The 13,859-nt window shown below is 33.3% G+C and overlaps 2 protein-coding genes across 3 annotated transcripts; one reads left to right on the plus strand and one right to left on the minus strand.

The window, feature by feature from the left end:
• Nucleotides 1-6,922: 6,922 nt before the first annotated feature.
• LOC145032607 (Mitochondrial glycoprotein family protein) lies at nt 6,923-9,001 on the minus strand. Its single transcript, XM_078981476.1, has 3 exons — nt 8,716-9,001; nt 8,155-8,495; nt 6,923-7,204 (listed from the first exon to the last, which is right to left on the minus strand). The coding sequence occupies exons 1-3, from the start codon at nt 8,902-8,904 to the stop codon at nt 7,039-7,041; spliced, it is 696 nt and encodes a 231-aa protein (XP_078837602.1). The 5' UTR covers nt 8,905-9,001; the 3' UTR covers nt 6,923-7,038.
• Nucleotides 9,002-10,381: 1,380 nt separating this feature from the next.
• LOC145032606 (ubiquitin carboxyl-terminal hydrolase) lies at nt 10,382-12,355 on the plus strand. Of its 2 annotated transcripts, none has more exons than XM_078981473.1 (4): nt 10,382-10,583; nt 11,103-11,313; nt 11,410-11,666; nt 11,778-12,355. In XM_078981473.1, exons 2-4 carry the CDS (start codon nt 11,115-11,117, stop codon nt 12,135-12,137), a joined length of 816 nt encoding a protein of 271 aa, XP_078837599.1. In that variant the 5' UTR covers nt 10,382-10,583; nt 11,103-11,114; the 3' UTR covers nt 12,138-12,355. The 2 variants fall into 2 exon arrangements, with proteins under 2 accessions (XP_078837599.1, XP_078837601.1); XM_078981475.1 differs by having other exon boundaries at nt 11,109-11,313.
• The last annotated feature ends 1,504 nt before the right edge of the window (nt 12,356-13,859 follow it).

Raw genomic sequence — 13,859 nt, forward strand, 5'->3', positions numbered from 1 at the left:
AATCAATACTCTTTTCACGACTCTAATACCCGATGGCTATTCTTTCTTTCTCTAACTCTTGAAGTGGATAAAAGACCATTTTACTCCTCCATGATCTCCATTACTCATGTTTGACCCAAACCTAAAGTCAACAGAAGTCAAACTCGAGTCAACAGCCTATGTTTGACCCGACTCGCCGAGTGCACCGATGTGACTTGTTGAGTCCACTCATTTTCCTCAGAAGTCTCGTGAAGGTCCAGCTCAACTCGTCAATTTGACCCCCAACTCGTCGAGTTATCGCATGATCAAGCTCATTGGTACAAACCCTCACCGACTCATCGAGTCGGCTCATCGACTCGACAATTTAATTCAAACTCATTCCTTATTCAGACGATTCAAAGCAGATCTACCACTCCAAACACTAAATCTAGCATCTCAAGACTCGGTTGTCACGTAAAGCTTCAATCTTTATGTTCATGTATGGTATTTTTTGCTGTAATATACCAAAACATGCTCTCACGAGGTGTTAGGAACAATAACCCTCATGTGGATGAATAAAGTTGGGACCTTTGAACTCTAAGGACCTCACAAGGTCTAGATCTGAGGTTTAAACCTCATGATAACTCTATGTGCTAGAAGTCCCAACAAAAGGTGGAAGAAACCCTAATCTTCTGATATAGTGAGATCTAGGCAAATAAATGAGAAAGGTGCAAGCTTTTACCTCCCACTGAAACCCTAGCATGAAGATACTCTAGATCCAACTGATTCTCTTGCTTCCTTGTTGGATAATCTCTTCTTCTCCTCAAAATATGCACTAGGTTACTCCAAGTTTAGCTTCTAAGACTCTCTTAGTTCACTACACACGTTTAGGGTTTTACACAGGAAGGTTACGCAGCTGGTGAGGCAGAAATGGAGGCATAAGTTCCCTTATATAGGCTCCAACCCCGAGAAATTAGGGTTTCACAACCCAGCACCAACTCGGCAAGTCGACTCTCTGACTTGTCGAGTCCACTCATTAATCCCACACGGTCAACTCGACTCTACTAGACAAGTTGGACTCACAACTCGACGAGTCACTCAATAAATCTCAAAAAAGTAAACACACAATAATATACCTGGGAGTCCGGATGTTACAATTCGGGTTTCAAATAACTTACAACAAAGAGTTATTATAAAGAACAACAATTTATACATGACAATGGCTATAACAGATACTAACATTATAAAAATTATAACATCTAGTTTTGAGGATGTGATTTATCTCATTAACATCTAGGGTTTGCGGCGTGAGCCATGCCGTTAAGTAGCGACACGACCTTATGTTGACACGACGCAAAATTGTCACAACCTAAAACCCTAGATATTGGGTCTTGCTCCCTATTTAAGGAATATGATTTTTAGGGGTTTTGTATTCTCGGCCTTCATCCCGCATAAACATTTATTCTCCCAAACCCTAGCCTCTTCTATACCTTTTTGTTGAAGTTTGAAGTTGCAGCAAGGAAGGTTTTGGTACACCAAAGGCTAAATCTAGGAAATGCAAGCTTCTTACTCACTATTGTGATTTTAAGTATTCAAATTCTGAACTTTATGCTTGTTGGTTGCTAGATCTAGATTTTTGAGACTTTTAGTGTATTTTGGGTCCCTTAATGATGTTCTTGGAGTTGGGAGATCTCCAGAATCTTGTTGATGTCTTATTTTGCTTCTAGACTTGTTAAGAAGATAAAAAAAATACTCACTTTTATATCAAATTTATTTTTAACATATCCCTTAAGTAGCATAACACTTAATTTTTGTTTGTGTAAGATTTGTGTAGTGTAACAGCTATCAATCCAAGCATAGCTACCAACTGAACCCAATTTGAAATCTCTTGCATAATTATGCTCATTTATAAGAAACTTAATTTGGAAAGAGTACTATTCACTTATCCATGAAGCCTACAGTCTACACTTGCATGGACAAGAAAAACATTTAACTAAAAGTCTCCTATTTTTTTATAACATCATTGATAACCATTATCAACAACATAACTACACTGATGGATTTTATAGGTTACAAAACTAATGTGTATGCGGGATTTCACTTAACACTTAATGGCACTTGCAAGCTAAAGTATCTTTGTCATATACTTTGAATGCAAACATACTAAGAACAACAAAACTAGATCAACCTTAATAGAATTTAAATATAATACAAGAATTAGGGTTACATACCTTTGATTTGTTGTAGTAAATAAATCACTTCAATCCTTCCTTTAAAGAGATTGGAAAGCTAGCACAAAAATGATGCTTCTAATGGCTCACAACCAAAACCTAGAACTAAAAGATAATTGAGGAGAGAGGAGGAGAAGGAAATTTTATTCATATACTTTTAGGAAAGAATAAATATGAAAATCCTAGCCTAAGGGGTCCTATTTATAGTTTAGGTAACTTAGGGACAAAGCTAGATTTGAATGGATTTAATCTCCATACAAATCATTTCCTTATATGCATCCAAGAGTCTTCAAGGAACCCAAGGAGGTTCCTAAAACCGTTCTCCTTTGGATGGTTCTAGAATTGTCTCTTTTGTTCAACTATTAAACAATTAAAATTCACTTTTTGCACCTTTAATTAATTCCAATTAATCTCGAATTAATTCCATATTGATTTTTATTAATACTTAATCAATTCTAATTGATTTCATGTCAATTTATTAATCATATAAATCAACAACTCAATTATTTAATAATTGATTTCATATTAGTTTATTAAACACATAATAAATTAACATACTGGTTATCTCTTTCCAATTAGTATATTAATCACATAATATATTAACAAATCATTTCCTCATAATTTCCAATTAGTTTATTAATCAAAATAATTTAATAAGTTATCCTCTCTCTCTCTCTCTCTTTCTTTCTCTCTCTCTCTCTCTCTCTCTCTCTCTCTCTCTCTACAAATGTCATTCTAACCAAGTTCTAGTTATGAGGGCAACCCAAAAAGGATTTTGTTTCTAATTATAAGAATATACCAATTTAATTACTGGCATAGACACCTTAATCCAACATACACAACATATGTCTTAATTGTTTAGGACTTTCAAATTGTATACCTAGCATATGCTTCTACTTTTTCCATTGAACAACTTCACTATAGGTTCTTTTTTCATCAACTATTGCCTCATTTTTATCCATCTGAAGATATGGCTCCTCATGAGGTGGATTGCATGGGATTGGATTCACCTTGGGGAAGAGCTTACTCAAAAACACATCATTGATGGTCTTGTTCATAGAAGTACACTTATCTAAGTTAACCCCATCATCCATCTCTCCTTGCAAATCATTTGAGCCAATGTCAACGCCCATTTCACCTTGAAAATCCATATACACCTGAATGCTCGTCTTCAGGACTACATACTTCAACTTTTTCATCATTAAGCCAACTATGCAAATTCATACCAAGGTGATCAATGTAAACAGAAAGTATACAACCACAAACGTACCCTATTTTGATGATGTGTATATAGTCGATGCTATAGCTATTATCCTCAACCGTTCAGGAAATTGCAAGTCCGACATACATTAATACATATTCTCATACTTCTCATGTGTGAATCTTTAAAGAAAAACCACAAATTTGTTCTTGTCCGTTCTAGCAAAATCCACATCCTCAAACCGACGCTCATCCTCAAACTGATAGTAGGGTACCTCGTCAAAATACTTTGGAAAAAATATTAATCATCATGTAAAGAAACGAAGCCATTAGGTCAATTATTATCAAATATGACAATTGAGGTGGCTACTCATTTTAATGGTGTGGCTCATTAAAGTTGATGATTAGGAATGGGTTCAGTGGGTGACCCATTCTTTTTCACAGAGAGGTTTAAAATACTAAAAACTTGAATTTGTACCCTTAGAAAGCGAAATCCAAAAAACAAAAAAAGATATTTTAAATCAAAATCGGTAAGTTGTAAGCTGCAATGACAATAAATCTTTGAATGGACGGAGAGCTCTAGATGCCAAAGCTTAGGAAAAAGTCGTTTAAAACTAAGGTATATCCGTGGACATATAATGTCGAGATAACTTCTAAAATTTATTTGTTAGTCATACAAAAAGTCAACCAATTGCGTATTAATTATACATTGGCTACTACGTTTTCTTTGTCCTTTTTTGTCTAACATTAGAAATTTAGTTAAGCCACTCAAGTTTCAAGCAAAACCCTGTGAAGGTTGTTCTTTAATACCATCATCAATAATTGCCATAAATTATGGTTTTCTATTTTTGATAGACTTTAATTGGAAGTTACTTATCTCCATCATAAGAATCACTATACACACCAACAACGTTGTATGACCCATCATCTTTCATCACCACTTGAAGGTACTTACGGATTTTCACTAAGAATTAAAAAGAAATATGTTAAATAATGTATACAATTATCTAATTGAGCAATTAATTTCATGTAATAAAGATGTCAAATACTATATGACTTAATTAAATGTTTTTAATTGTAGTATACTGATTGAGATTGAGTCAAACCATACATCTTACCATACCATACCTAGTAAAAACATATATGAAAAAACCTTAGTATTATTTATGCTACTTCAAACCCTCGGCTTTACTTTGATATCAATACAATATAGATTTTGCTTGGTCAACTCCCTCCCTGTACTTAGAAAGTCAATAAAAAAGAACTAGTTTGGGCCCACATTGGCCTCATGAGACATGAAATGAGCCACCCAAAATACAATGTGAAAAAGTTGGCAAGGCATGTGAGAGAGTCAATGGTTGGCTACAATAGAATCATCATGGCCATGGTATATGGGCATCAATCATCATATCATATCATATTTATCATGCTTTTATTGCTTTGTGTCTCACATTTCTTTGTACCTTTTTTCTCTCACATGTGGCTCATATCACTCATTCTTTCTTTAATTCTTATGGCTTAAGATTTTAGACAAATTAATATTCATCTCCAATAAAATTTCCAACATGGAATTGATTGTTTCATGAATTATGAATAACGTGCAAATTTAATGAGTATAATCGAAACAAAAATGACAAATTTGGTACTTAGCACCAACAATACGATACGTAAGATGGAGTGCACATGTCATCGATGACGTACCATAACTCTTTAACATCTAAGATATATCATTTAATCATCCACGTGTCAAAGATATAAAAATAGATAAATAAGGTATGAACTATCAAACAAAAATTCTATGGTCTTTAATAATCCTTGTAATTTTGTGAAAAGTTGTTATTAAAATGACAATTCTATCCTTAGTTTATGTAGTTAACGAAAACGAGCATTAGAACAGAAAACGAATGGTATATTCAAATCGGAAGGCTGTGGCCCATCAATATATCATTATCAAGTGCACAATGACCAATCCACTCACTTTTTGAATGATGAATTGACGAAAATAACCTCGAATGGTCCTACTATTGGGGAGAAAAAGATCCAAAATCTCTTTTGTATCCCACATAATATGAGGAGAAGTTGACACAATTGATCATAATTGTGTCAACTTTGAATTTATGGCAACAAGAGCAAAACCTTTTCTTCAATGGCCCATCGTTCCCCCACTCTATATTTATCCAAGTCATTTGATTTAATATAGTTGACTTTTATATATATATATATATATATATATATATATATATATATATATATATATATATATATATATATATATATATATATATATATTTAATATTCAATTGCCACGGTTTTTTATTTTAATTGGCATCGTTGTGTTTAATTTTAAATGATTTATGGAAATGTTGATTTTACGTGTCGTGGTGTGAATTGAAACTCTCAAGTTTCCACCACAACATGTCAAGATTTCAAATAGTTGCATAATTTCACAATAAAACAATATGCGTGAATATAATCAAGAAATTTGTATGAACAACGACATTCCAAAAGAAATACAATTATTAGAAAACAATAAGTCAGTTTTCAAAATAAATACAATTATTAGAAAACTACATATCATATCATATGCCACAGTTTTCGTAACTTTGTAAAAGCTATCAATTGAACTTCATTGTGCTTGATACACAGCATAATTATTTTTTCTGAAAGAACCATGTCCGCTCATCAAGACCATAATAAAAGTCTTTTATCTTTATTTTTCAACCATTTACAGATTCAATGTTTTTCAAAATTTGTGAGGATATATTACTTTTTAATAAGAGATTATTCTGTTGTGCTTTGTTAAGTCAATTCATGCACATTCAGTGATTTTAATAACCACCACCAAAATCTAATAGTATATCTTTATCCTATATCATCCTTTTTGGGTTACCAACACATGTAGCATTAAAGAAGGCAAAATAGACTTGGGGGCTCTTTTTTTTTTTTTCTTTTTCTTTTTCCATCTAAGTTCTTTAAAGTGTTATATACAGAATACAATATTCTTTTCTATAGCGAATAAATCCCTTACATTTTAAATAAAAAAAAATCATAATATTCATTAGTTTTAACAATATTCATAAAAGGTGTTGGGAGGGGAAAAAAGAGTTAACCTCATAAAATTGTTGAATACTCTAACAATATCAACGCTAATTTTCGTTTAATCAACTAAAACAAACATAAATTAGGGAGAAGTTGGCAACCAAAAAAGGTAATTTAACAATTGAAATATTAGTTGTCTAACTGTATGATGCAACTAATGTAATTATAATAAAAGTACAAGTGTATTAATGATGAATTTATTTATTGAAAAATTATGTGAAAATACAACGAACCAAAACTCCTCCAATGATTTTGATTCAAGTTTCTCTACGTAATGGGCCAAATTAAGTCTTTAAAAACAACCCCACATGCCATAAGAAATTAAAATAACCTTTTTGAGGCCGGAAAGGCCATGGGTTTTGAGTAGATAAAATGTATATGAAAAGAATAATAAGCTAGAACACAAAATGCATATAATAATTTGGAAAAAAAAAGAAAAAAAAAATTAATATATAAAGATAAAAGACTATTAAAAGCAGGATCATACATCCATTAGGGAAAAAAAATGTTATAAAAGTAGACCATGTAAGAAGATGACATGACACGAAGGTTAGTTGGTTTTTTTGACACATGTCCCAACTGATTTGAACCAGTGCATAAGACTTCGGTGATCCTTCACATAAAGCCATGCTTGGAGGAAAGGAAATAGAGCATCATTTATGCCTCTCTCTTCAATGTAACCATGAAACGCATCCCTCATTCTATCATCAAGCCCTCTGTTAATTATTAGTATAAACACCAATTAGTTTTATAATATTATAAAAACCTAATAATTCAAGGGCATTGCTTGTTTTAACAACAATATGAACTCATCATGTGTATCATTGTTTCAGAGTTTCGCACAATCAATAAAGAGAGCTGATTGAATGAAGTTGTGTGGATAAACATATCAAACGTGTTTCTTGTTTGATTTTATTTGTTTCTGTGTTACTAATTTCTTCGGTAAGAAAAATGACCGTTTTACCCCCATCTTCATCTCGTTCATCCTTCTTCTTTCTCCCTTCATCATTTTTAATTTTTATACATAGCAAGTAAAGTAACCAACCAGTGTATGTGGTACACAAACATGTATCATCTATTCACCCGCATCCACCACGCCCATTTCATTTGGGCATTTCATCAAACACCTTCCCTGCTTTTCCAACAAACCAATAACATCACTCAGCCAAATCCACCATTCTTCTTTTGTTTACTGATCATAGGTATTCATCAGGGTTGTAAGCCGGATAGTTTTTGGGGGGGAAGAAAAGTGAAGGTTCTGTAACCTATACACACCAGAAGCTGCAGTAGAGACCACAATCTTGGATTGTTGATAAGGTGTATAAATGCATACATAACAAAGAAGCATGTATGTCATCTTATAGCCAAGAACTATAAACTACACAAGGTATCAAAGGGAAAAAAAGATAAAAACCACACTGAACATTGGCGTGCTGATGAGAGTATGATGATGAATAAGTTTAGAGAAGAGTTTGCTGGTTTTCCAGAAAATTTCTATGCTGTCAATAGGATTATGAAGTCATCTCAGGTAAATCCCAACATTCTGCTCATATTTATGGTCAAATATAAAGTGAATCACAGGATGATATTTGTAATAGAATTTAAAAATCAAGAGATAACACATAGATAACTATGGCAGTTCAATTTAGAGCATGAGATGACTTACTCAAAATCAGGACCATTGTATTTGGATGGAACTTCAAGGAGCCCTGAAGTTTCACTCTTATGTCTTAAGGAAACAGAATGAATTCCCAAAGCATCTGGATACAACCCACACAGAAAATGCAAAACAAAGTCTTGCCCAGGCTTTGATATATCAGCATGAAGAAACAACTGATTGATCTCGTCGTCACCATCAATCTCAGCAGGATCCAATCCAGGGAGAATGTTAACCATCCGCATTACAGATATACTGATCTCCTCATCTCCATACATTCGCTTCAGAACAGGACCACCGCTGTCAAGTGCCCCTTTCACAACTGTAAATGGTGAAGGAGGACTCACCTTCTGTGAACAAATAATAAATCACATATTATCTAGAGACAGATACATAAACCCCACTTAAACCCTACATTTCCTAATTAACCATAGGACAAGTACTTTTGTTGAATCAATAGTGCCTACCAGGTGCTCGACGTAATTTCAAAGAGTTGTGTAGACTTTTGTTTCAGTTTTTCAATATAAGCCATCGTAAACCCTACAGTTAGAGATTGAGATGTGCACTTACAGGGGGAGGAGCCATTTTGGAGACTTCGGTGTAGTGTTCTTTAAGAGAACGAAGAATCATGGAGTTAACAACGGCAGATGAAGTAGATTTGCTGCTGGAGGAGTAGTGGCTGCCGAAAGGTGTGCTGGTAATTCCCTGCAACGGCGACCGAAGAGCCCTGGTGGCGCGCGCCATAGCTGTTTTCCACATGGTTTCCTGTTTGCCTGTGAGGTATGCCCCTCTCGCGAATCGCGATGTTGTAGTTTCAACCTTCAACGATTTTGTTACTTCTCTAACGATGTGTTTTGTCAATTTTTAATGTTTACCTCATAAATGAATTCTTTTTTTTTTTTTAAATCGTATTGGTAGGCTTTGTTTTAACTCTGGTCATTTTTCCATTTCATTGATTTCTGAAGTTAAGAGCATGTAAAATAGCATTTTTACTATTTTTTTTTTTTTTTACTGATGGAGCGAAGAACATGTCTTCTGTTCTCGATTTATTTCGGGTTTATACTCCATGTTGCTATCTTGACTACGAGAAGTTATGTGATGGATAACGTATAGAGTACAAGGATAACATACGCAATTGTGTATTGCATAGATCACAAATTGTATCAATTCATAGGAACTATGTTTGACACCCGAACTTATGAATAGGGCCGGACATAGGATTTTATAGTAGGGATTGAACAATAATAGAAAAAATAAAATTTTTGAAAACTTTTCCACGACGGCTGGAAAAGTTAGGGGTTGTCAGTGCCACCGTAGACCACTCCTAGGTCTGCCCTGCTTATGAATTAATGTTTTGACCTTGCTTTGATTATTGTTTATGGAGTTATATTAACTCCAAACTATGTGTTTTAATAAACTTTTGGTCTTACACACAAGTACTTAACAATTAATAGGGTTATGGAATCGTTAAACTCTGAGAGAGTTGTCCTTAAAATGTGTATAAAAACGGTATACCACTTGACAAAAGTAAAAGATGTTTGTATTTGTGATGTAGATAAAAGCCCGTATTTGCATAAACTTGTTCGATGGAAGAATTGCACGTAGAATAGCCGTTAGGCGTTTGCTTGTTTGGAAGACCCAAGTTCAACATAAAGTAAGATCTTATAAGCTAATATAACGATATAAAACAAATAAATTTATCAATTTCTATATCTATTTATGAGTGTATTAGGAGGAGGAGCGGTCCTGAAAAATAAAATATTCTTAAAGATCCCAACGAACAAAAAAAAATAACCCTTATCTTTATTATAATTTTATGTTTTTAAATAAAAATATATAATAAAAAAATTGGATCATGTACAACTGTCCACTTTGCCCCCTCTAAACCCCCATTATTATGAGAGATGATTCCCGAAGGTCTGAAGTAAATAAATATATTTGTTTAATACTATTTATATCGATTTTTGAAGATCATAATTTCTAAATATTATTAGTATTTAAGGTTGTGTTATAACGATTATTTTTTTATGATATATTATGAAAATAATCATGGACTTGAAAAATATATGTTTTATCTAATGTTATTAACATGTACTTTTGTCAAAATTTTACTATAAATGATATAAAATAAAATTTAATGTATAATAAAACAAAAAAAATCAATAATATATCATTAAAAACAATTTATCAATTCATTACATTTTAGTTTTATAAAACTCATTTTTATTTGTAAAAGGCCATGAGATGTTTTACATCAGCAGTCCAAAGAACCCTTGTTACAACACAACTTCAATCTTCGTCATCGTCTCGCCATTAATTTCAAAACTATATCAAACCAGACGATCTATCGCCTGTAATTTCTTCTTATTTCTGCACAAACCCACCAACTTTCTCGAAGAACTCGGGCCGAAAAGTTCGTGCATCATCCTTCGCTTGAGGTTTGTCTTCACTTTTGTTTCTCTCTTTTCTGTTTGAGTAGATTTAAAATTTCAACATATTGAAACATATTTTGTTTAAAATTAATCTTCATTCGCATGCCTCACTGATTAGGTTTTCAGGTTTTTGCGTTTCTTGGGACGTTCTGGCCTTATTTGTACAGCCTTTTTATTTGCACACCACATGTTTGTTGTTTTGCCTCGCTTCATTTTCCCTCCCTCGCACACAAACACACAAACAGTTTTATCAGTATACATATATATATGCCTACTTACGTGAAATGGAACAGTAATTGCATCTTTATTGTTGTATCTAAATAGGGTTTTTGGGAGGTAAGACAACATATGAAATTTGTATCGATATACTTTTTTTTCAAAAGATCGAAATACTCATCTGTTACCACAATCGGATACTGAGTTACTGACTTACTGATTTATGTATGAAATGTTTGTTGATGTAAGTATGTAACTGCGATTGGAATACTGATTTAAGTATGATTGATTGTGTTGCTGTTTTTTGAGTAAAAGGAGAAGATGAACAGGCAGACACCATATGGTGATGCAAGTGTGAACAGATATGGTGGTTCTCAATCTCATGCGTCTTCACAGAGAATGCAACAACATGCTCAAACACCTCAATTTCCATTTCGAGGAGATGGGAGACAGCAGTGGAATACAATTACAAACCCACAGATTGAATTAAATCCAATGTCCCCTCATTCATATTCCCAAGGTAAGTATTTCCTTCATTAATAATTCTGATTTAAAAACTAAAAGAAAACCATTTAGTTTTGGTGATGGATACTTACATGCATTCCAATTTGTGAAGGAGGTCATAAAGGAAACATGAAGATCCAGTCCCAAGAAAGGATGGGAAATCAAAAGTTCAATAATTATGAGAATCAAGCAAATAAGGAAACGAGACTACAGTCACATGAGCAAGAAATGGAAGTTGGGTATGAGGACAACACTTACACTCCTCAATTAAGTTTTGAAGGAATGGAGCAGAGATTCCAAGATGAGATAATGAAATTAATAAAAGATCTAAACAATGCCGAGGATGCAGAAAATGCTAGACACAAAGAGGTTACTTTATTCTGTTATTTCATATCTTATAGAATTTTCATCATATAATTGTAAGAGTTAAATTACAGTTTTAGTCCGTGTGTCACCATTTTGTTTGTTTTTTTTTTTCAGAGAATAGTAGAGATCAATATGCGATACCAAGAGAATCTGTGTTCACTTAGAGCCCAACATATGTCACGAGTAGGAGAGTTTGTTGGAAAGGAATCAGAGACACGGTTGCATCATTATCAACAAGCTGCAAATGCAATGACAGAAAGGGGCCCACCTGGGGGGATGGCTAGGGAAGCACGTAGGCGGTATGACAACTACGGAGCAATACCAGATGAGTCGTCTTACAGAGAGTATCAGCATCAGCATCAGCATCCTCAGTATCGTGAACATTCACGGGAACCCATGACAAGTCAAGGCTATGAATCAAGGGTTCAGCACCCTCATGGCCGAGTTTATAACAGTTCTGGTGCTCATTACTAATGTCAAATTTGATTAAGTTTGTGTGCTTCGGCTTAAAAGCTATTTTTGTGGTCTCACCACATTCTAAATTGCAATAAGCTTTAAAAAATAAGCCAGCTTATGCGTGCAAAACACAGCCTAATTTGGACTTTTGCTAGCGTGTAAGTTGTTATGAGTTTGGGGTGTTGCTAGATTATCAAGCTTTGTACAATGCATGCATGAATAGGACTTTCTGATCTTGCAGACTTGTCTTAAACAAGGGCATTGCTTTCAGCCCGGTTACCCGTAATAGGACCCGGGATTGGCCATGCAAAGCAGGCCTGGTTCTGGTCCAAGAAAGCCTGGCCTCGTTTATTAGTAGCTTTTTTTTTGTCTTTTAAGTGTTTTTTCCATGAAAACCCTTCATTTGGTGTTTTAATCGATGCCTGGGTTGTTTGTTACCATTTTACCCCTAGGTGTACTTATATGGGAGTGTTTTGGTTTCAACCCAAGTTAAAGGAAAATTTTCGTATATGCCCTAAATAAACTATGAAGTATCGTATTTGTCCTGATTAATTTTTAAATATCATATATGCCCTATTTAAACATCCTAAATATCATATTTGTACAAATCATTTTTTAAACATTTTTAACAATTTTTTTAAATCATTTTAATTATTAAAATAACTTAGATTGACAGTATTAGACTTACTTCGGAGCTGGTTGTATTTTCTCTCCCTCTTACTAAAAAATATCCATTGTTCCATGATCCATCTCATCCTTAAAAGAGGCAGATGAACAATTCCATCTGTTTAAACTTTTTTGGGTCTGAATCCTTTAATTATATTTGGGCTGCTCTTTGAATTCTATGGCACTACTGCAATTGCTTCTTAATTTCTATTGATTTTCCATCGTTTATCCTTTGATCGGTATGCACCGAGATACAAAGATGGGTTTTAATTGATCTCCTTTGGTTTTTTGTTCCTGTGCAATTAGTTTGGATATGTGAAAAAAAAAGTGTGTCTAATCATGCTTCATGAAAAGCTTTACTTTTCACAGTCCATTATTTCACATTTGGTTTTAACAATGTCAAAAAAAAAAAAAAAAAAAAAAAAAAATCATGGTTCGTTTAAATGGCGGATGTATGTATTGATTTGCTTCTGCATATATACTTGATTTGTAAATGGTTGTTTACGTGTTTTTAAAAAAAGGGTAAAAATGGAAAATAATATTTTAAATGTAGCTTTATAATAAGGGTATAATAGTTATTTAATAAAAAAATCATGATTACAAATTGTTTAAAAAAAAGAATTTAGGTAAATATGATATTTAAGAAGTTAGTAAAGGATATATATAAAATTATCTCAGTTATAAGATGCTCTCAAACTTTGTATTTTTAGCAAATTTCTGGTGTCTAAAAAAAATGAGTAATCAAAAAAGCAGATTCCGATAGGTTTACAAAGTTGGGTAATTTAAAAAAAAAAAAAATGGTAAAACACCGTAGATCTGAGCTTGAGGTTGCAATGACATAATGAAATACAAGTTTAGATGATCAATGTTCTAGAACGATGACAACGCAAAAGTTTACTAAATATGTTTGTTTATAGGTGGATACAGAGAAACCTTGTAAATCTAAAGTAAAAAAGTTTGAATGAAAAAGATACAAGCCGTAGAAGCATTACGGCTCTAACTTTGATTGATAGGTTTTAGGTTTGTACGTTTTTACAGTACAAAGCAAGAAAGATATGACTTGGCACGTTGATA

The sequence above is a fragment of the Lactuca saligna genome, chromosome 2 (assembly GCF_052625555.1).
Source record: "Lactuca saligna cultivar CGN05327 chromosome 2, ASM5262555v1, whole genome shotgun sequence".
In the NCBI taxonomy this organism is placed as follows: Eukaryota; Viridiplantae; Streptophyta; class Magnoliopsida; order Asterales; family Asteraceae; genus Lactuca; species Lactuca saligna.

Excerpts from the sequence above, each read along its gene's own strand:
- LOC145032606 (XM_078981473.1), top strand. The coding sequence starts at position 11,115 with ATGAACAGGCAGACACCATATGGTGATGCAAGTGTGAACAGATATGGT. Across the intron at positions 11,314-11,409 it reads CCCTCATTCATATTCCCAAG|GAGGTCATAAAGGAAACATG; the intron begins GTAAGTATTTCC and ends CAATTTGTGAAG. Across the intron at positions 11,667-11,777 it reads AAAATGCTAGACACAAAGAG|AGAATAGTAGAGATCAATAT; the intron begins GTTACTTTATTC and ends TTTTTTTTTCAG.
- LOC145032607 (XM_078981476.1), bottom strand. The coding sequence starts at position 8,904 with ATGTGGAAAACAGCTATGGCGCGCGCCACCAGGGCTCTTCGGTCGCCG. Across the intron at positions 8,496-8,715 it reads CCAAAATGGCTCCTCCCCCT|AAGGTGAGTCCTCCTTCACC; the intron begins GTAAGTGCACAT and ends ATTTGTTCACAG. Across the intron at positions 7,205-8,154 it reads TACAATGGTCCTGATTTTGA|AGGGCTTGATGATAGAATGA; the intron begins GTAAGTCATCTC and ends AATAATTAACAG.